Consider the following 24,038-nt stretch of genomic DNA (forward strand, 5'->3'; position numbering starts at 1 on the left):
CCTCACTTTGGCAACAGGGAAATGGGATGTCAGCACAGGGCCTTGTTAATACACATTTAGGGAAGATCACATTAAGATTGTACGGGTGGGGGGTGGGAAAGTAGGGTCACCTATGTGTTGTCCTTGATATCAGTAGTTACTGAATGTGCGGTTTTCATTTCCAAATCAATTCCATTCCTCACACATGGTTTTGGCTTGGCATTTGCTATGGCCGTGGAATGCTACCTACTCAATTGCAGTCACCAGACCCATTAGCAACGGGTTGGTGCTAGGGCAGTCTCTAAAGCTTTCTGGGCTTGCAGCCCACAGGCCTAAGGGAAATGGAGATACAGGATCAGCTGCCCCACAATGGTGCTGAAAAGTCTGGAAAAAGGACAAGAAGCAAGGAAGGTGATGACAAGTGTAACACTTCTGCAATCTGTTCTACATAAAATTCATTTTAAATGGGGTGAGGCAGCCTGGAGAGCACGTGGGGGCCTCACTGGACTGAACCATAGATTTTCTACTGTAAGGATGGCCATACCCTAAAATATTTGTATTCTACCAAACTGGTGACAGAGTATACTTCTGTAACTTGGAGCAGAGATCTCAGGAGCAGAGAGATTTAGGAGAGAAGCTTTAGCAGAGACTCCAGTGGTACCTGCTATCTCTCTGAAATGCGTCTTTAAACTTCTCATGCCCACAGATTTTGTTAAAACTCTGCAGCATCAGCAGTGGGGGAACACTTCAGTAGCAAGATAGCATCGGTGTCACAGAGAAGCACTGTTTTTAGCACACAGGGGCTAAGCGCAGTGGGTTTGCTCTCTGGTGAGCAGGATAGTGATCACAGAGGAGTGACTTTAGGTGCTCTGAAGTAGTCTTTGCAAAAGCTTTTCCAAAGGCTCTTGGTGCCATGGGGGGGGAGTTGGGAGATTCACCTCCTCGAGGCTGATCTTTGTAGCCCATCTCCCTGCGTTGGGGTGTGATTCCTTTCTGGATTAATACCACCGCCTCCTATCAGGGTGACTACAGTGACATTAAAGCTTGACTAATTCTCTATCTGCCATCAGTAGTACTTTTCCAATTAATAGGTTTTATTATTATTGTCTAAGAAGTATATTACAACATTAGCTGCCTAAATATTTTTCCAAACCATGCTTTAAAAAAAAAACACACACAGGTTTTCAGGAATTTAATGAAGTAGTTCCTAGTGAGGAAGGAAGCAAACATATGTTGTCCTGTACTGATGTTGTTCCATGCTAGGCAGCTTGTCCTTAGAAAACAAAATTTGGCATCATAAATAGATTCATTGATGTTAATTTAATGATGATGACAATAATGACAATTTTATTAAATGATACTCTCTTGAATGTGGTCAAACCTGAATTCTGCAGGCATGTGGAGAAGCAATTAATTGACACGACAGTATTTTATTATTCCTATTGTGTTATCTCACTAAGTAAAACTACCTTTTTGAAACCAGTCTCATTGTTACAGATTATAAGCACTTAATAGAAATGAATTTGAGTACTACAACTACTGTTTCACTGCAATCTGGAGTTTTTACAGAGGCAAAATTCCAGGCCCCAGTAAAGACTAGAGGCTGCCTCAGTTTAGGACACCTAATGTCAGTTAATTCCTTTCTCCTAAACATTGAAGGTAATCTCCCTGGAGCTCTGATCATATTCAAATGCATTTTGTTGTCTGACAGTTCATTTTGATTCTTAATCATGATCTTAACCAAACAGCTAGATCTTAAACTAGGTACTTGTCCATGTGTCTCATTTGAGAGACGTTAACGAGTTGTTATTCTGGGGTACAGTTAGGATTCCTTGGATGTCGTGCTGCTGACTGCTTTTTTATTTTGGAAAACACAGCTGGAGGAGAAGGTACCTTTTCTAAGAATGTTTAATCGTTTCATTAAGTAAAAAACTCTTCCAAATTCTAGCTTAGTCTCCAATTGTACTGGATACAAGATATATGCCCTCCCAGTAAAAATAATTCTGGAAATTTAGATGCACGCAGTAGTATCAAACCCAGTATATTTTGAGGAAAGGCTACTGAAGCAAATGGCTTGCAGTAATGAATAATTAACAAATGCTTTAAGGAATGAAACAACTTTCAGATTGCAACTATGCATATTACTTGGAAGTTTGGATTCCCCTTTTTGGCTAGAGCATGCCAGATGAGCCCCCTTTAAATGACCACTTCCTGTACTCCCAAGTGTATGCAACTGATGCAAATAACAAAACACTGTAGCTCAGCTGCTTGCTCAACTTAGCCACTAGGAACACATTACTTTATCTTACTCAATAAATAAGGAGTTTCTCATTGCTGTGCTGATGTTTAAACCCCTGAGAAGCGTGGCTCAGCCACTTGGGAGAATGCCTGTCCTTCCTTGGTGGGGCCATGCAGCGGTTCTGTCAGAAGAAGGAGCTTTTCCTGCAGTTGAGCTACCTGGCACAAGACATTCCTTGCCATGTCAAAGGAAGTGAGCCCTGCTCTCACCTTACTCTGAACCAGAAGGGATACCCAACTCTTTAAATTCAGCAACTCAGAAAAAAGCCCACACGTTCTATGACTTAAATCCCCCCCAAATCTTGCCCTTTGGACAGGACCAGAAGTGGAAGGCTTTCCTGCACTCACATTTCAGGAAGAAAACAACAACGTTGATTAAGTTTTTAAAGCCTGATGCCTGTAGTTTGCTAATACTGTTTGCTTTTTCCCTGTCTGACTGCATCAAACAATTGAAAAACACTAAACACTGAGATCCTACACTCAATTTTATGCAAACAAGCTGATGCACTTGTACAGAGTATGCTAAGAGTAACTGTGTGACCTAAACAATCTCAGAGTTTTTCTAGGAAAAGAGGATGTACTGAGAATACTCCTTCTCTTTCCTTGTTGGGTGTTGCTATTATTTTTAAGAGTCCATAAATTAAGGGAGCTTGTGTTCCAAGTGCTACTGTAGTTTGGGTAGGGATCTTGTATAAATGGATTTTAAATCTCTTTGCAAGCTGCACCTTGTAATCTTCTTAAAAGGGTTTTGACAAGAGAATTATGCTTATTAGTACCTGTCAGCTAGCACACAGTTTTAAAAAAAAGGTATTGGTGAAAGTCTCTGGAGAGATTTCAAAAAGGAGCTGTTGTAGTTGGTTGTGGTGTGAAGTGGTAAGAGCATATCACGGTGATGTAGAAGCAACCGTATACACCAGAGAGTTACTATGCACATCTGCAGTTAACCCACATAAAACCCACTACAAAGGGTGAGTTGGAGTATAAAAGAGGATAGAGATTTAATCCCTCCTAGACTTAATTTAATAAGAAAGTTGAGAGTCAGAGACTCCGTGTGAATAGGATTTGGGATTCTTCTATGAGACAAAGATTTGGATTCCTGAAGTCTTTGATTCCAAAAAGGAGTCATTAAAATTTCCTGTTGGAAGGAGTGCTTACACTGTGGGAGTAACAAGAAGATGATAAAGGTCTCATATGTATGTTAACTTAGGCTTTGTTCATTGTGCAGATCCTGCCTGATTTCTGTTGATTTAGAAGAACCCATCCGCTGGGTAAACAAACATTTTTTTGGCAGTTAAATTAACCAGCAGCCATTTAGTTTTTTTGTTGAAATCCTCCTTCCCTCCTTCCTTCATTTTTAGGGGTTCCTATCATATGTTTTAAATATTTTGCCTTTTTTTTTCAGTCCAAGAACTTTTTGAGCATGAGAGGTAAAGAAAATGGGACATAAATTTTATGTTGAACTATTCCTTTATTGAATTCAGATATGTTTGCTTTTATTCAGTCCACTACAATACATCAACCTTTTCAATCTTTTTAGATTTTCCTCAACACCGAAGTCTTGTCCTCTTACTTTCTTCAGGATTCATTTATCTGTGTGTGTTTACTTTGTTTAGGGATGGGTTAATACTCATTAGCTTTACCAATCACGAGTTAAGATTCTTGCTTATATATTTAATTTGTCCAACATTATGAGACAAACTGTTTGAAAGCATAGTCTTATTAAAATTGTCTTTGCACTCACGTTAGTTTGTATCCAGTAAAAAGCAGAAGAGAGGGGTGGATATAGGAAGTACTGGTGATACCTAATGCTTGTAGCCAGGTAGAAAACCTGTGTTTTGGGTACCAGGTTCAAAGATGTCTTGTATGTTTGTGACTCTACTTATCTGTGTTCCCTTACAAACCTAAAACTATGTATCACTCTAAGCTCATTAGGATACAGACTGTACCATCGTATATTCTTTTATAGTTATTCCTATAGCATGACTTTGGTGCTCAGTGGGGGCTTCTGTGCTGAAATGATAATAATCATGCTCAAGGTGGTAACTGACAGTAGGATGTTGTGTGTTTCATTGTGTACCTGTGAAATGATTTTTAATTGGTTTATATTATGGTGTGACTTCTAATGCCAACATTTATGAGTTTGTAACATGCAGGTGGGAATGTTTCTCTGATGAAGCTGTTGGGAACTGTTGTCCTTTGTTTTCTTGCAGACCTTTGGAACGTTCCAGTGAAGATGTAGATATAATATTCACACGACTGAAAGAAGTGAAGGCTTTTGAGAAATTTCATCCAAACCTTCTCCAGCAGATATGTCTCTGTGGATATTATGAAAATCTGGAAAAAGGAATCACATGTAAGAGAGCATCATGTGGTGATCTATTTTATGTAGACAAAGTTGCAATTTGGTTTGGGATTGTCTCCAGGAGATTGTTGAGAGAGCACAATCAGTGGAATGGCTGTAAAAACGTTTACAGTCTTAGTCATGAGGGAAGGCAGGACTAAATTGCTGCTTGTTCTACAAACATGATATGTGGTGAATCTATGGTAACAAGGCACACATTATTGGATTTAGAACTCTGCCACTGTTTTGTTGAAAGATTAGAAGCAGTCATTGCACTTATGCCTCATTCTTCCCCTGTAAATGTATTATTGATCTCCTCTGTAGATAATTTGTGATGTCAGAGGCAGAAGCGTATCAGTGAGGCATATCACTAAGTATGTATGGTTTGCAGTCACTCTGGATAACAAAACACATCTGCAGAGCTGCATAGTGCTGTGGGGTGCAACAGTTCTCTGCCTGCTGTCAGCTCGCATGCCAGATGAAGCTGTGGTGATTCTGTAATGAGAATGTGTGAGTTCAGAGTTGTACCAGGGGAATAGCTGACAGACCTGTTGTAACTGATGTTTGATAAAGCCTCTGAGACCCCTCAGGTAAATCTGATGCACTTCAGGTACACAGCAATGGGGTTTGCTTAGAACAGTGGGAATTCTGGTACTCTGTAATCACACTGTTGGAACAGCTGAACGTCAAACAGCTATACTTGTTTCTCAACCAGAACTTACTGATGGCAGTGGGAGCTGTATCTGCATTCAAAGATTATAAATTGCAAAGGTAACTTGTTTATCATTCATAAAGTCTTTGTGTGTGCGTGTTTGTTAATTAACTAAATGGCAGTTAAAGAGAAGCAAACTGAGAAGGAGTGAAGCAGTTCTGTGTGCTTTCACTGGTTCATTAGTCTCTTGTTGGTTTACTAAAATGTGTACTTTCCAGTGTCACTTGGAACTACTATTGGACAAGTAAGTAGTTTGATAAGGCATGTTCTATACTCCCAGCAGTGACTAAAGTAGTACAGTAATATATGGGAAAATGTTTAATGTTGCTAAACTTAAAGAGATAGCTCTTATTTACAATATTTCATCTTTCCAGTATTTCGTCAGGGTGATATTGGAACAAACTGGTATGCTGTTCTGACAGGATCCCTCGATGTGAAGGTTTCTGATACAAGCAACCACCAGGTAAAATAAATTGTTCATTAAAACCATCCTGTTAGTAGTGCAACGAAAGCTTAGAACTTATGTCAAGGTAGATAACAATGAGATGTATTGTACAGATCATTTTGTTTTTTCACCTGTCCTGTAGCCTCAGCTATCCTTTGTTTATGGAGGCAAATCATGCCATTGATATCAAGAAAACTGAAATGTGGTGCTCTCAGAGAAGGTGTGAATGTGAAACGTGAATATGAAACAGAGCTCATAGTCTTTTCTCATAGTGCTGTATGAAGTTACGCTAAAGATCTGAGAATTGTTGATTGATTCCCTGGAAACATTTGAATTCAGTCCTGGTTCTGAGAGTTCAAACCAAACCCACCAACAGTGCAGTCTGATAACAGCATACTGCAGTCTCTGCTGAAAGAGGGGGAAGGTATGATAGTGATAACAGAGTACTGACACGGCTGCTGTGTTAGAGCTGGAGGTAATATCTATTTGGTGTAAAGAAATAGAGGAACAAGTAATATACCAAATAATTGCAAGTGATTACTCAATATCTTGGCACTCCTGGATTTACAGAATTTTGATTTTTTGAATTTTTGAGAGTTTTGAATAAATATGAATAAAAGGATGAGATGTCACAATTTGGGACATGACAGGGCTTTTATGAGACCCTTTCCTGTGCAATTTAAAGCAATCAGGAATATTTTCTGGTGTTTGCCAAAAGATGGCGCTGCACCGTTACGGACCTATTCTCTTCATTGAATTAGAAATAAATGTATCCACATAAGCTTTCTGACTGTGGAAGTTAAGAATCTGTTCTGAGTGGTGATTTGTTCCATTAGCTGGAGGTTTGAACAGTTCAGCCTCTTGAGAAATGTAAATATTTTTTCTGCTCATTCAGGTTCACTGCATTTTCCTGACAATGGGAAACTACAGATCTCCAGTTCGCGTAGTTCTAGTTACAGAAATTATATTGTACAGTAATTCCTAAACCTTGTGTTTCCTTTGCACAGGAACAGTGCACTGAATTCTTACCACTGTCTAGTTGCCATAGGATACAGCCTCAGTGCTGGAAGGATAGCAGCTTGTGCATTTACCATAATAGTGCTGGAGAGGGAAGAATTGGTGGGTGGGGACACTGAAATACTGTCTGAGCACAGTATTTTCTCTGGTTTTGCCCCAGTTTGGTGTTTGTACCATGCCTTTTCTCTTGTTCCTTGCTCTCCTGCTCCTTGTCCTGACTTTAGCTCCTGGGTATCGTGTTCCAGTCTTGCCTTAGCTTCGTCATTGGGATGGTGCTAGCCATTCTTGAGTGTTGGGATAGAAACTTAGTAAAATTCCAATCTGTTTTACTTCCACCATTATTTCTCCAGGATGGTCACAGTCTCTCAGCTGGCAACTGTTAGCCAGATTTCAACAACAGCTTTTCCTTTGTTGCACCTGTTCATCATACTGGCCTGCAGCCAGAGAGGTAACTGGGACCCTCCAGGGATTCCCTGATTTAATGTCCAGAACCAACAAACTATGCTGCACCCTTAGTCCACAGGTTTGGCTCTTGTCCTTTCACAGTCATAGCAGATAATCTTTCCAAGAACCTCAGCTTTGTTACTTAAGGATTTGCTGAGTATTGAAAGCTGTCTGTATTCCAGGCATCTATGGGACTCAAACTGCATTCTTCTGTTTCCCAGATGGATGGAAATGTTGCCTTCCTGAACCCCAAAAGCCAAGCCATATTCTTGACCCATGGTGTTTGCTTTCATTTAAAAACACTCTGACCCAGAAACAAGGTCTTATATGGAGCCCAAGAAGTTAGGTGTTTTCCTTAGTGGATGTCTTGTTCACAACAAAACGTCATTGTTCAAGGCCAGCCTCCACTTACTGTTTAATGTATATCTTGCTCTGTCTTCAAACTTGTCTGCTTTTGTTCCTTGCTACTAAATTTTCTTTGGATTTTCTTCAGTTCTTGTACCAGTCTTACTTTATTTTTCTGCTCCTCTTGGAGTTAGAGAAGTTTGCCTGAGCATACAAGTTTAGAAGTTCGTAGTCTCATGTAAAATTGGAGAAGGAATATGCGGTATCTTCTAGTGAAGGAGAAGCTAACTATTGTATTTAAATTCCTATTGGTTAAGAAGTGTTTAGACATGGCTAATAATTTTTTAATACTTACATGTAAAGGAGGTTGTAGTTGATGACCTCTTAAGTTTTCTTGCAGCTTGAATTATCCTGTGATTGTATGATGATGAGTATAGTGTTAATGTAAATATGGTAAATCAATTATATCGATTAAAAATATATTATTAGTCCCTCTTTTGCTATGTGTTTGGCTGGCTACCTAATGAATTTGCATTTCAGTGAGCCTGGGAATAAATGTATTATGTGGCAGCTACTATATACTAATTATTTATACTGTCACATTTGGAGCTTGGTTGCTTTCTTCCACTGAAAGTACAGTAAAGTGTTGTGTATTTCGTGCTTACTAAGAGTCTTGATGGCCTGGGCTCCTGCAGAGGCATACAGTTACATGTCTTGCACTGGAAATTAGATCTAAATGTGCTGATGGATCAAGACTTCAATGCAGCTAGTGAAGTATAAATTCATAAAAATTCTTGCTACACATTAGCTTACTCATGCAGATACCTGTGATTATTTCCAGGAAATGTTAGTAATACTGATGAAGCCCAAGTTGAAAATTCATATAAACAGAAATGTAAACATTACCTATGATTTTCTGTTACAATAGGAGGGACTATTCCGTGTAATGTTTAAAATGTAACGGTAAACATGCATATTTAGGGTCTCATAGATAAATTGTCACTTTCATCTTGGTTTGGAAAACCCCTTTTTGACTGATCGCAAACCTGTATTATGTCACAAGAGGGCAGTGTTAGAATATATAACAAACTGAGTGCAGGCACTGTTTAATACTGAAATGGCTAGTTTGAAAATCATATTGAACTATTTACTATATAACTATTTTAAAGAATTTGACCAGACCTATTAGTGTTATTTTTGTTTCACTGAGGCAGTAAAATATTCTAGCTGCTGATGATCATGGGAGTAATTTCATTTGCCATTAACACGGGACAGCACAATTACAATACAGAGATCTGACAGGATTACCCATCCTGACTGGAGGCTGGTCTGCTTTCTGTACAAGTTATTTATGAATTTTCAGGCTGTTAAACGGTCAAGAAAAGACTGAAGAGGACATGGGCTAGTGGTTTTCTGTTTATTGTTTTTGTTTTTTTTTTCCAAGGTAGTGTCATAATAGGAAATGCAGAGGTAAGTGTAATGAACTGTTTGGTCTTGCCTCAAGATGTTTGTAAAAAATACCCTGATGAATATCCTACTTAAAAGTTACATAAGGATTTAGTAAGTACCCTTCAAAATAAACAGATTTAGCAGCCTATTTCTGTTTAGAAAGAGGTTTTTACCCTCCGTTATGGACAGATTCTGAATTTATTTTTTATTTGGCAATGTTATCTACCCATTTTTACAACCAAGATACATAGTAATAGAAGTTCCTTTTTGAGATAGTTTGGTGTTGTCTTAAAAATACTGTCAACTGCCTCATCTGTGTTTAGTTTTTGGATTCTATTTTGAAAATGAACGGGTTCTGACAGATGAGTGTTGGTAATGTCTCGGTATGAAGCTGGGAATAAATGCATAACAAAAGTATCAGTATGACATCTTTGCCAGATTCTGCAGCATCGTGTTTCACTGTATTAGATTCAGAGCCTTTTACCCCTGATGATTAAGATTTATGTTCCAGTCTGATAAAATGGGAAGGAATGAAGAGAAGAAAGGCAAAGATCAGATAGTAATTTATTCTACAGTTTTTCTGTAGTCTGCTTGCTGAATCACAGTGTGTGTTGGGAGCCATTGCTGGTTATCTATGTTTGGTGGTGATTTTTTTTTTTTTTTGAGCTAATCAGGTTTTAAAAACAGACTAAATTGAACCAAATTGACTTTATAAACAATTAGCCTTTTTAAGCAAAGCTTTAAAGGAGGAGCCGTGGGTGATTGGGTAGTACAGCAGTGTCAGCTGTAGGAAAATGCAGAGGACTGAGGATCAAAAGCCAAACAAGTTGGTACTGCTAGAAAAATTGACCACGAAGAGAGATACAGGTGTCCACGTAAGAAAGGAAACAATTTGGATGTCTCCAGTGGAGTATAAAGGAGGTATGTGATAAGATGCAGTGGAAACAAGGGAAGAAATTTAAACAGGACAGTCTTTGCAATGCTGTTTCCTGAACATAGACGTAACGTTGGTGTTACGTATTTCAGGGACAGCCCATGTGAAGCTGAGACAGGTTTGTATTGTAGTCTGTAGTGTAGTGCAAATATGCTCAAGCTAGCCTTAAATTGTTTGTTTTCAGCATAAGAACTGCTCTACCTGCTGTAACACAGATTAGGAGGACAAATGTACATAGCTGAGAAGTTGGGTATGTTAGCCCATGCTGAGCTCTGCAGGGTCATAGTTATATTAATTTTGATTTTGAACTTAGCTTGTGTAGATTTAATATAGAAAAATCATTTCACTTCTGTCTGCCAGATACCTAGGAAAAAGGCCAAGACATTAAAGATACCTTTTGTAGAATCAGATGGGAATGTATGGAAATAATTAATGTTATTACAGTATAGTTAATCTGATCTGTAAATATTTTAATTAGGAACCATAAGAGAACTTGTTCACAATCTTTCCTGGAGTGTAATGTCTCCTTTAAGTAGATCACCTTGTCTTTTGTAAAGAGGATGGACTAACATATGTTGTCAAACTGCAGTTCTAGCATGGAAGGATATTGCTGTGTTATCTTTAAAAGTAGTTTGATAAGGATTTCCTTTCTGAATGATGACTGAAACATATTCCAGTGAAGGTAATGGAGCAAGAAAATCACTTCATAGAAGAGATAATTTACTTTCACATGGATCCTTCAGTTTCTCTGTTATGAAAGGAAATTTTTGCTAAGGACAAGCTGAGCTGTGTCAAAGTAATAGTACACAAATTTCCAAAATGCCATATTTTGCAGATTTTTAATTAATGACGGAATTAAAGGTGGTATGGAGTCCTTGAGGGACACAGATGCAGAAGTGAGATGAAGGTGGAAAGTATGGGAAAATGATGAAATAAGAAGTAAAGCAGACTCATCAACTCCTTTATTCAAAACATTGAAAAAACTTAGGTATTTTAATAATTTTATATAACAAACAATAAAAATAAATATTTTATGTATTTATATAATATTTAAATGATTTTATAACTTAAAATATTGAATAAACTTAAATATCAAAGAAAAATACCCAATCTCTTTCTTCCTAACACAGGTAGTTTCTTTCATATTTTCTTTTTTTCCTCTCTGACACCATGACTTTGTTCACCCAGAGCACAAAAATTCTGTATGCCAGGTTGGAAAATAGTGTCACAAGTCAGGGAGGAGCATGCAGGAATGTCTCTTATGATGGGGGAAGGAATAGTGCAGAACCTTGAATTTCTGATTCTTATCCATAGTTTGCTCTGACAAATTCAATAATGTTTTAGATTGATTGGGGGAAAGGAGGGGGGATTTAACAACTCTTTCACCGCATGTGTCTCATCTGTCACTGACAGGCAGTGCAACTGAATGCACAAACAGTCTGTGATTTGAACGCTACCATTCCTATAGTGTGCTCAGAGGATAGATAGCAATGGAAACAATCTCATCTTTTTTAAGTCTTTAATACTGCCTTTTAAATAGCTGTGTAGATTTTAGCTGGTTACCAGCAGCTAGAACCCCCTGCTGCTTCTGGGATGGCAGAGGGGAACAGCAAACTGAGTTTTGAGCTGCCAGCAATCCTCCTGAAGTCTACATTGAACAGCAGGAGATTCTTGAGTGTAAGGTTAACAGGCATAATAAGAAATGCACACCTGATTCCCTAGGAGGCTGGAGATGTATAAATTGAGGGCAGAGAGAAGATAGGGCTCTGAAGTCTTGAAGAAGGTAGATGGGCTTGCTCTTTAGCTAGCTGAGAAACTACATATATATGGAGAGCAATGATGGCTGGGGGAGGAAAGAAAAAAAAAACATTTGATAGAAGCCTGGACTTTTCTTTAATGAAGATAGGTAGGACCATTCCATCTCCTTGACCTAATACCCCACAATGTTAATTTATTTCTAAGGCTGAACAGCTGCCTCATCAGACTTTCTCTTAGAAAGTGGTTCCTTAACTAACACCTTTCCTCTGCTCTTCTCTATTCTGTTTTCAAAAATACATTCTCTAAGGTTGTAAAGGATCAAAAAAGTGAAGAGTTTCTAGAGAGCTTCTTTTGGGTATCAAGGGGAAAAGGAATGAGAAAGAAGTTTAAAGATGTAATTATTGCTTATAATCCACCTAATGGAAAGGTTTTTTTTTTCTGCTAGACTGTTTGGTTATTCAGCCCTCAACAGAGATCTTTTATCTGAACTTTCCAAATAAAGTTGAGTATAATATATTGGAGACCTGGAGATCAAACTTGACATGAGCAGTAGACACACTTTCTTTGTAGCTCCTTTGAGTGCAGTTTTGAGTAAAGTAGCACGCGTGTAGTGGTTCAGGTCTGTACGCAAAGCTTCTTAAAGCACAATTTTAGTGTATTTAGCCTGTATTTTAGGCTGTTTGTAGAGGTGTACATTTCTTGGGCGTTTATTCCCAAATACATGCATTCTTTTTTCAAACAGCACCTGTTCATATTTGTCTTCCTTGCAAGTGTATTTCTGACAGTTGGTAAATTCTTCCTAGATCATCTCTAAAATGCAATTGATTTTGTTTTCCTGAACACATAGTTTTATATGGTAATATCTGTGCAAAAGCAATTTTCTATGGTTCAGGGAACTGGACTATTATGGGCATTTGTCTTTGTAATGCAATTATAAAGCTACTAACTTGATCTTAATAGCATTTGCCTATTACCACTTATTAGATGCATGAAAGGAAAACAATGTGATTTTAAACAAAGAAAATGATGCTGAAATATGTTCATGCATCTCTCCTGGATTATCAGCCACAAGGAAGGAGTGGATGGGATGATAAAATTTTCCTTTATTTTTGTAGCCTTTTTACGAATCTTACATTTTAGAATTAAATTAAACTATATTTCTAATGTTGTGTCAAGTAAAATTAGCATGTGTTTTTATATGTTTATGCATTTGTCTATGTGCACGTATAATTTCCTTAGTAAACTGTGACTTGCTTCTGTGTAAAGTTTTAGTACTGTTACTCTTTTTATTTTTAATTTACTCAGAAGATGATGAGTTAAGGTCCATCTTAGAAAGAGATTTAAGTAAATGTTGAGCTACAAGCCAGTGCTCAGGAGCATAGGAACTTGTTAGCCTAAAATAGGACATGAATCTAAAGATCTTGATTCAGCAAGATACTTAATTTCTAGCAGTCTATTTTTTTTATTTACTTATTTCTGCTGTAGCTCATAATTTATATTTGTACTGTCATAGAGTATGGCTAACAGTGTTTGAATCAGACATCTTTTCCATCACATTAATGGCATGTATTCGGATAGACCTTTTTGAAGTGAGCTTTACTGCATGCAAGGGACCATCGCAATTACTCTAGACTTATTCCAGGTTGTTTTGGAATTAAAAGTTTACGTGAAATATCTGAATTATGTGAAAATAACTTATTTTTTTTGTAGTCATTGGACAAATGCATTATAAATACAAGAGAATATTATAACTGAAAATTAAGTTTATTAAAATAGCGTAACGCTCCTCTTCTTTTTGATGAGGGTAACTTATATAGGGCAGAAATTTATATTCCAAGATTGCTTTCCTGATGCTAGTTATCTTCTGATCACCTCTGACATTTCTAATGGATTTCATCATTACAGCAGTCTTTATAGATGAACAGAGGTCGTAACTCTCTTCCAAAGGTGAGGGTGACACTTGTGCCCTCTGCTTTGCAGCAAGATAAGGTCTAATCTGAATGATGGTCACTTGTTTCTGCACGGAGGCTTCCTTTGCTGTTAATCAGCATATTGCGGGCTTTTGTTTATTTCCTTTGGTTTTGGTACTCTTAATTTTTTTTAAAAGAAGATTGCCAAAGAATCTTAAGGTAGTACCATTAACAAATGTGACATAAAGACTCTTATAAGAAATGCTGGAATACTTAACATGTCCTTTCATTTTTAATTAAAGGATGCTGTAACAATATGCACTTTGGGAATAGGAACTGCCTTTGGAGAGTCCATTCTGGATAACACTCCTCGCCATGCTACCATTGTTACCAGAGAATACAGCGAGCTCCTTCGAATTGAGCAGAAGGACTTCAAAGCACTTTGGGAGGTAAATTCAGGTTTATTTGCAATTTATGAAAGAAAAAATAACAAAATATAAGCTCATTTATAGCCTAAGCAAATAAATAATTCCTCTTAATTACTTTGGACAAAAAGGAAAGTCTGTTTACTTCTTTCTAGTGATTCATATTCTCCATGATTCCATACTACTGTATTGCTTTCTTGCAAGCTTCTTCTACTTTGTCTTCTAATGAAATAACTTATATAAATTCCACCAGAAATTTTATCTGTATACTGCAGGTACCGCTGTTTTACCATCAAACTTGCTTTTGTTGCATGCATTTTACCAGGAGAGTCTACCTTTACAATACTCTGATGTTTTAAATTGCTCTCATTTATTCCTGTCTCAGCAACAGCTGTAAGGGGTTTGAAATTAGCAGATGGACAAAGATCATTTAAATTAAGTTACTGGTAACACGTGAATTCCCTTAAAACTTCCCTTTCTGGAGAACATTCAGCTGAGATTCTTCAGTCTGTGTGTACTTTAGTATTCGTGCAGAGAAGACTCCATTTATATGTTACCATGCTAAATTACTGGACTTTGATTAGTTTGTATTTTTGTAAGCATTGCACTTTTCTGGAAAAGCGTTCGGGGTATTAGAAGGCATTATATGAATTCCATATAATTTAATTCCAGAAAAAGTAGTTTCTTCATGAGTAGTTCCTTCTGAATAGTTCTGAATAAATGTAGTACTGCAGTACTACAGATCAACTTAAATAAGCAGTAGAGCTGTAATTCTTAAAATGGTTACTACTTTTACGGATTATGATTTTTATGATTATAATAAAAGTGCAAAAAATAGATCTAATATACGATTAAGGGTGGCTTTTTGTTTGTTTTATTTTGTTCCACAAAATTTCCTTTTATTTGAGGGAAAGGACAAATGAAAACTGTTCATCACAGATTTTTGGCATACCAGAACAGTGCATGTAAATTCTGAAAACATCTTTTTTTTTAAATGGTTTGATTTGTAGGTGGTGTATATAATTTTGGAAAATGAACCTGTATACATTGATTCAGTATTGACATTAATTTATTGTGCAAATGACCCTAAATGATGGGACTAAGAGCTATGAACTATCTTCTTTTATAGTAAAATTTGTTTACACTGAGATCTACTGATTGACTCTTACAACAAACGTTTTTTGCTATCACAAATCTAGGCTGTTCTTTGGAAGACAAGTAAATCTGCATTCATACTGCTTATGAAGTATTTAGTATAAATTATAAAACTAGATTTTGAGAGAAAGATACAGGTTTTTTTAGAACTTTAGAAGGAATTTTCAGAAACTGTTTAACTATTGTGGATTTATAGATTTTTCTGCATTTTTTAAAACGGGAGACTAAGCTATTCAGTTTCAGCTGTATTGCTCTAAGAAACAATGGTATTGGTGTGTTTCACAGACCAGATGTGGATTATTATCACATTTAATGCACAAAATATAGCAAGTGATTTCTTTGAATACAATTACAGTTGTGTCTGTATCTGAAAGAAAGAGATTGCTACTTCTAAAGAGACTTTATCACTTTCCTTCTGTCAATTTTATAAATTTAAATACTTTTTGAGGAAAAGATAGGATATTTTTTATCAAAAAGATTGCTTTCTATAATATGCAAACCACATTTTCTGTAAAGGGCTCACTGAATGATTTTCTACTATCTCCCTCTTTAACAGTCAGAGAACGCCAGTCAAAACAAATAATATTGTCCTGATAACAGCAATTACCAGTTAAAATGGCCTGGTCGTTTTTCTAATAACTGTATCCATTGAAGTAGCATCCTGTTCAGGAACATCTGTTGAACTTAGATTACTCATCCTTGGAGACTTGTTTTCTATCCCCTAACTTCTAGAGCAGATTGGAGGTGATAAAATCTGTGGTTAGGCTTTCACACAGCTGAACGCTGTCCCCTGATGAAGAAGCTCTAGGAGGTTATGGGAATCACTGGTGTCATATGTGCACCAATTGTCCCTGGTCTTCATCTCTGAGGAGCACTAACAACCATGAAGAAAGTTATTCATCGCTATTATAAGACTTCCATGGTACTCTAAGAATGTGTAGGAAAAGGTACTGTTTTTGTTGACAAGAACTTGCTTTCCCTCTTTAACATCAGTGAGTTAGAGTGGTACTAGCTACCTTGCCCCAAAGCTGGTTTAAACCACAAGGGAAAATGCATACAAAAATAAACATAAAAGAAGAAGGCTACACCCGAGGATCTTTAGTCACACACATCCTGATGGATAGCTGTCTCACTCCACCCTCCAATAGTTGGATTCTTTTAGAGCGGGAACAAAATGAATGTATTCGAGCATTGTTATTGTTACAGAAGTTCTCTGTAGTTCATCCTCAAGTTTTGTCCTTTCACGCAGTTGCAAAGTTTTTCAAGCCCAGACAGGAAGGGAGTGAATCTGCTGAGAGGTGACTTATTTTTAGAGGTCTTTCCTACCACAGTGAATTACTCAGCCTTCCTTGGATAACACGCAAATAACCAATTTCCTTTTGTGTGGAATAAGATTATGTTAGAAGTTACTGAACATGCTTTGAGAAACACTTGGTCTTGACTAAATGAAGAGCAGCTATTACTTCGGTATGCAGTAACTTTGGAGAGAGGGAGTCTTGGCCCCTGTAAGGTCAGAAGGAATATTTTAATTTTTATTCATGTTCATCAGCACTTATACATCTTGTCTGGTAAACAGTAGCGTAACTTGCTTCCTGCTTTTGTCCGTCTGATGATAATTCAGATTCAGCCCTCAACAGGCTTCACTGCTCTGAAATTGTATCTTTGGGGGAAACCTGCTTTCTTACTGCCTTTATTTTCTGAACACCATGAATATTAGTTTTAGTGAGCTATTTTAAGAACAGATCCTCTGTCAAAATGGAATACATTTTGCATATAGCTTCAATGGGATGCTCTTTAGGAAATATATGTATGAAATGGCATGCTGACTTGAATGCAGTAAGTGTTCAGTGTAACTTCTGAATAAGGTTTTTGTTCATTAGAATCAAGGCCACAGCTCTCAGTGGATTTTCATGTAATATGAGTTTGTCTTTTGAAGGTGTATCTAATCTTTTGCCTTATCTCAAGGTCCAAAGTAGTCTTATGCTTCATTTTATGTGTTATGATTATTGCAGTAAGAATTATGAAGACACTGTAAAAATTAATGAAAATGACCATAGAAGGATTTTTTTTCAGTTATTTTCATCTGTTTGTACTGTAAGTACATTATTTATCGAAGTATGTTACCGAATTGCATGTTGATATTTTGCAGTGTAACACAGTAGGCAGCATTTCAGAGAGGCAGCCTTTCCCTTGCCTTTGGCTACTGAAAATACATGTTACACTACTACAGGACAACGTTCTCACTTCTCTGTCTGGTAGATTCGTGAACACTTGGATCTTTTTGAGGAGTACTAGGAATCTCATGTAGATGTCAGTACTTTCTAATGCACTTTTCCACCACTGACTAGTCCATATGAGAAATTCTTTCTGGTTCATTAACTGAGAGGTTAGATTTAGTCTGAGAAATGAAATACTGGAAAAGGGTGTGTGTGTGGTGGTGGTGGGGAATAAAAGAAAGAATCAGATAGTTTAGGTGGCTGGACATGAATCTATCAGGTTGATTTATAGTATACTGCTTGTCAGTTTATTGTGTTGTAATCAGTTGCAGAAGTCCTTGCAGTGATTTACTGATTTCCCATAGGTGAGTATAGGAGAGACTTAAAATTATAGTTAATAAAAAGACTATTTAGCCTTACAGGAAGGACGATCATGTGCTGTAAAATAGCAAAGTGCTTGGAGACTCAGAAAAGTATGAAAAGGCAGTTGTGGAACCTGCAGCTATATTTACGTGCTTCATGTCATGCTCTCATTGACTGAAATTCTACCTTGATGATTCGCCTCTGTAACGTGGACTTATTTGAGAAATGTAAGTGATCAAAATGTAGTAGCCTACCTTTAGATTATGGCTAGAATACTGCATTCAGCAACCTCTCAAATTTTCATCTTGTCAGAATAAGGAAGAACTATTCCATGGTGTCAGATACAGATTGCAACATAGAAGAAAGATGTGAAAGGACTCAGGTGTGTGGTATTTGTTGCCTTGTGCTGTCTGCAAATCTTCAGCAGAAGAGGAATTCAAATTTGTATGCAAAGAAACAGCCAGTGTGAGAGACGTTGAAAAATGAAGTGATGATAGGCAGGCAGATTTTTTTTCCTAGACTAACACATGGAAGAAGAAGGAATATAAAAAGTCCTCCCCCCTAGCTTTAGAATATGACAGTAAACACAGAACTGGCAAGACTGTGAACAAAGCTTTGTAAGTAACTAACGTTCCACCTTCATACCTTCTGTGTTAATACTGCTGAAAACATAGAAACAAATAGCAAGAAAAGTTTCCAAAGTTGTTGTTTTCTCAAGGTAAGGTGCCAGATTGCAAACCTGGTTTTGCTGGTGCAAAGTGAGCATATTTCAAGTGAATGTAGTGGAATTGCTTTGATACACATGGAGCTAAGTGGGAGCAGAGCTTGGCCTCTAGTACTGTTGTTACATTGGTTTTGGCTACTTTTCTGATAAGCTTTTAGGATCCCTTGTTTTCCTTTGTCAAACATTTCAAATATTAACAAGCAATGGTTTGTCTGGAAGAGCAGATTTAAATGAATATGGAATGGCGTTCTATCATCAGTATTAGGATTTACATCAGAACAGCGACGTTAGCATATCTAAACAGTGACTTCTGCTTTTATTTGGGTATATGAATTACTTAATCTTATGAAAAAATGCAGATTTCTGTGAACATCTTTTTTATGACTTTTTCTTGTAAAGTAACCTTCCTGGCCATTGATGGTGGAGAAACATGAATAGGAATTAGGCTTGATTTTTTTCACTTCAGTAACCTGATTTTTCTTGGTTTGATAAGCCTGGATGGAAGCATACAAGTCTTTTGAGAAGTGTCTTGCTGTAATGTGTTCTTTTTTGGCGTTATGACCGGAAAGTTTGTAATAACAGCACAGCACATTATCGGAAACAAAGCAGACAATTACGTAGTGTTCAATATCATCCATGAGACACAATTTCTGTAAAAGGTCAAGGGATCCAGTTGGTTTGAACTTTGCAAATTTCTCTTTCTTTGTCCTTGTCTTTCATTTGAAGTGCCAGATTGGGCAGTCAGTATACCCCTTAAGCAACAGAAAAGACTGAATAATAACAAGATGATTAGAAAGGTCTGGTCCTTCATGTCTCTCTGCAACAAACTTTCCTGATGCTTGTTCTAGCATGTTATTCCTACAGTCCATTTGCACCCCAGCTTCCCAGTTTATTCCAGTTCAATGCTATTTCAATAGCAACATTTTGTGGCTGTATCATTGGTTACCATAAAGAGATGGATTAAGGCTTTGTGGAGCTGATTTCTCTTAACCTTAACTAGTGTGGTGTTTCTCTTAGATGCAATTCTGTGTCGCTATAGTAAAGCCCATCAGTTTGAAGCCCCTAGTGAATACTATTATGCCAGACACTGTGCAAAAATATATTATTATTCCTATTTACAGCCCCGGTAAATGTTTGTGTATTAGCACTTCAAAGAGTCTTAAATTATGTTGCAGAAAGTTTGACTCTTTTTGAGGTTCATTCATTGGGGGGGGGGGGGGGAAATCCAGCAAGTATGTTAGTCTCCCTGATAAATAATGCCTTTGTTGGTTTTCTCATATTTTATCATGGTTAAAGGTAAAGTTGAAAAATAATGGATTCATCCAGTTTTCAAGAAAAAAAATATTTTGATTAGTTCCTAAAATACTTAAATTACAGAAGAGCATCTGACAAACTGAAATGTATACACTTAAATGCAGCAGATGTTTTTGAGGCTGCGTTTTTTTTTTTTCTTGGAAGCTTTACTGCCAAACTTGCATTTTCTATAACCAGCTTTTTTATTAGCAAAGCAAGTGCTTTTCATCCTCAGCAGATTGTATTATTAAATGCAGTATCTCTAAGCATGATGTGCTAAATGGGAAAAAACATCTATTGCAAAACACAACTGGAAGCCTGTGAATATTTTTTTCAGGGAGCAAACTTCTGGGATTTCATCAGTTCATTTCTATTAGGCAAAATATCTTTCAGAAGAATCAGAACATTTGAAGCTCATGAAAGTTTCTTTTTCTTTCTTAATACATATTTTATTTCTAAATACATATTTTAACTATCAAATGTATGTCTCATTCTTATCTTTCACAGATAATATGTGTAACAGAGTTGTCTTTGTAGGGGTGTGTGTGTGTGTGTGTGCATAATCTACCATCTCTGTATAGTGTGTGTATATTACTGCATTAAATTCACCTTCAAGTTGTCAAAATTCTGTGTCAAATTGTCTGGAGCTTTGGTTTTAACTGCATTTGTGGTTGTCGGGGCCCTTTATTGCCTTTGAAATGAATACCAAACTGGTCAAATGCATAAGGCTTTGGCTATGCTTCTAAACCTTTGGATTTGACACACTGTTCCTTTATTCAACTGTGAGGTTGATGTGGATGAGATGGTTTTGCAGATTGACCCTTTCTGATCTTCTGGTCAGTCTCATCACAGTCCTTCTTTTCTTTTCAAATGAAACCTCCTCTTTCTTCCTTACACAAATGGTTAATTGTTATCTATCATGAGGTATCTGTGGTATTTATTTTGGTTCCTTCAAGTTCTTCAGAGAAATAGTAATTCCTTAGAAGCTTCCTTTTAGCAATGAATTTTGTTGTTTATATTGCTTCACAGCAATGGATATGGCTGTGTGTTCCTCCAAGGCATTTTTCTAGAATGCGTGCTTGCATGCTGCATTTGAATGGGTGCTTTCTGCCTGTGTTGTATAATGGGTGAGGCAAATAATGTGATACCATTTATTAGATCAATGGATATGTTTTAACATTGATGTTTTAAAAATCCATTACCTTAAACCTGCTGGCATTTGAATAATAGTAATAAAAAATCTATGACGACAAGATCTGTGGCAGTGGAAGATCTTTTGCAGATTAGCACACATTGAAAGCAAGACAACTTTTTTCTGACAGTCTAGAGTTTATTTTTTTTACAATGTTTTCACAAAATATTTTAATAATGTTCGCTCTTATGTAGCAAGAACAATGTGACTTATAAGACTCACTTAGCACAATATGAATTCCTCCTTCCTTAAGGAAACATTCCCTTGAATGAACATTCAAAAACTTAAAACTCGAAGCTACAGCCAAGACCAAAAGAAGTCAATTTATCAGGTATATAGATTAATAAATGTGCTCAAAAAGAAACTGCCCTATGCTTACTTTAGGGCACATCCAATAGATCTTTCCTTTTCCTTGTCATAATCAGAGTTGTAAGGTTCAGCATTTTCCCTTTCCCTTAGCCTGGTTCCTCCCCTCTTTTCATCCGTGGTGAAATCCTACCTTACTGAAGTCAATGAGTGCTTTGGGATTTCAACCCAGGTAATTACTAATTTCTTTCTTTTCCTTGTATAGTATGTAGCACAGGCTGCTGGTGTTAGTTTTAAGTCCTCTTTACCCTCTTCCTTTCTGGGGTAGTTTCTACTCACTGATACAGCTGATGTGATGTGAAAGCATGAACCTGGGATTATTTAATGGTTTAATAGTTCGGGGATGCTTAAAGTGTTCAATCCAATAGTTGTACTGAGGAACATTGTATCAGAGGTTTACAAACTCTCACATCTCAGAGGTATACTTAAAACTTAAAATACAAAGCACTGTGAACTGAATGTGGAATATCTCCCTTGTCAGAAAAGAAGAATTACGGGATCTAGCCTGTCATCTGTGCTAGTTGTGTCCAGTCACAGATATCAAGAAAGGATTTAATGATAATAAAACTTGTGTGCCTGCTCTTGAATTGATCCTTGTTTCAGTCTGAGCCCTGGAACTCAAACACTTAGAGTTCACAGGTTTAGTGTGCGTTGCTGTAATGCCATTAATTCCATGAGTAACAAAATTCCTAGAAGTCTGTTTACTAGCAGTGTGAAAGTATCAGGCCTGAAACATGCCCTGAGGGCCTTGCAGGTCCTCTTAAATGTTTGAATCTCATGGGATTTATGGAACAAGCTGTTCATGGATATATTTATTTTATTGAGTGGTTGTTCATGCCATAAATATTTAAGAACAGCATATAATAAGAGATGGAGACCCTCTAGTGCATATAATCCCTGTATTTTTATACTTTGTAATTAAGTGGATGTTCACAGAGTTCATGTTTTTATTTAATATTTCTGGTTTGGGCTGTTGTTGAAATCAGGAGGTGTAAATTCATACCATCAGCATGGTGTGATGCTGAAAACTTTATTCCTTTTTCCTTCATCTCATTCTAGATTAGATAATGCCACTAGTGTGCATTTCCTCTGAACTCTGCTTAAAATAGCTTCTCAGTTAAATTGCAAATGAAGAAGTTAAAACTGAAACTGACAAATGGAAGTTTACACTCTAAATATCTTCTAGTGTAACTTTACTTTTGTTCATTTTTAGTTACATTGATAAAATTTTCATGTCCTTCCAGATGCAATGCTTAGGTCTCAGCCAGGCTTGTATACCATTTGTGTGAGGGTGATACATAATCAGCATTTAAAATTGAATCTTGCCATTCTGCATTTAGTACTTACTGATATAATTAAGCTTGCTTACATTTTAACCTCTGACCGTTTCCTGAGTAATTTCTATTTAATTTTGTATTCCACCTCTCTCTTGACCTTTGAAAAACATATTTTCTGACAACCAACACAAAATATTTTCTTGGAGTACTAACCACTTCATTTTCCAAAATACTTAGACAAGCTTTATTCTGTTTATGTTCCCCAATCCTGAGCACAGGTTAGTGGTAACAGATGGAGTACCATTGTTTTGTTTTAGTGTAATAGAAATATGCCACCCAATGTGATTTTTATATGACCTGGTCTTTGAGAAAGTGAGTCCGTCAGAGAAATCATACTGTTCTGAAAGGACTGAGTTGTAAGGGAACTTGTTTGAGTTACTTAGGCTTTTATGTTTAATTCTCTCTGGGGATAATGCTGGAGACTCTCAGTACAATTAAGGGAAGATTAAAAGCTCAGTACAGGCTTATTTTTTCCCTTCTTCCTTTCTGCCAATACCCTCTGAGCCTGTATCCTCTCTAAAAGCATGGAACATTTTTCAAAGGTCTTTTTTCCTTTACCATTATTTCTCAGGCAGTTGTCTGGTATGCTTCTCTTCCACACATTGAGGAATGTGGTTTCTCTTTCTGTGTTTGTTACTTTTGATCCTGCTATTATTTAATGCCAGTTCTGTTGATATCCAGTAAAGAGTTCATTGGCTATTTCTCCTTAGGCTAATCTGTGACATTTAAATCACATTAGATAACCAATGATTGCCAAGCAGTTTGGTAATAATTCTTGCACCGTTGGTGAGAGTTGTACTAAGAAACACTAAGTAATGGTATATTGGCTCTGCAGACCTAAAAGGAGTAAAATTGTAATAAAAGTGCAGACAATAAAGTAGATATGTCTGAATACACTGACAGTATAGTATCTTTGATTACTAAAAGTACCATTTTACATAATGTTTTTTTTTTCAAAGAGATAGACTTCAATCTGAGCAGGTAGTAGTTGGAGCATTTACCTCTGCTGTTGCAGTGATATGGTCAAAAGATTACTTTGAGACTACCACAGAAGTTCACAACAGAACACTGATTCTGCAGGTTGTCTAATGTTTACGCACGTCTGCCATATGGAATTTCCTTATGTTACTTCCATCTGATCTCATAAACAAAATGTACTGTCTCGTTTTATTCTGAGACAGACTTTTCCTGTTTTAACAACAGGAGGAGGATTCTTCTGACTTTTAAACTTTCTGAAGAGCTTTTTGATATTACTTCAGATAGTGATGCATGCTACCAGCCAGCCCACAAGTATTGATACTTGAATTGTGGTCAACTTTGTACTCTCACATTTTG

The 24,038-nt window shown here is 36.9% G+C and overlaps 1 protein-coding gene across 18 annotated transcripts in view; it reads left to right on the forward strand.

Annotated features, from left to right (window-relative positions):
* The window catches only part of RAPGEF4 (Rap guanine nucleotide exchange factor 4), a 152,146-nt gene that overhangs the window by 7,769 nt on the left and 120,339 nt on the right, over positions 1 to 24,038 (forward strand). For 6 of the 18 annotated variants that reach the window (XM_072040943.1, XM_072040944.1, XM_072040948.1 and 3 more), the window contains exons 2-4: positions 4,488 to 4,630; positions 5,705 to 5,793; positions 13,935 to 14,081. In XM_072040943.1, the coding sequence (XP_071897044.1) occupies positions 4,488 to 4,630; positions 5,705 to 5,793; positions 13,935 to 14,081 (379 nt within the window). Of the gene's footprint in view, positions 1 to 4,487; positions 4,631 to 5,704; positions 5,794 to 7,233; positions 7,316 to 9,791; positions 9,952 to 10,061; positions 10,083 to 11,721; positions 11,871 to 13,934; positions 14,082 to 14,517; positions 14,653 to 16,568; positions 16,723 to 24,038 lie in introns of those variants that run through there. The other 12 variants (XM_021272006.3, XM_013098868.4, XM_072040945.1 and 9 more) reach the window with 10 other exon arrangements.

This window comes from Anas platyrhynchos, chromosome 7 (genome assembly GCF_047663525.1).
Source record: "Anas platyrhynchos isolate ZD024472 breed Pekin duck chromosome 7, IASCAAS_PekinDuck_T2T, whole genome shotgun sequence".
Classification (NCBI taxonomy): Eukaryota; Metazoa; Chordata; class Aves; order Anseriformes; family Anatidae; genus Anas; species Anas platyrhynchos.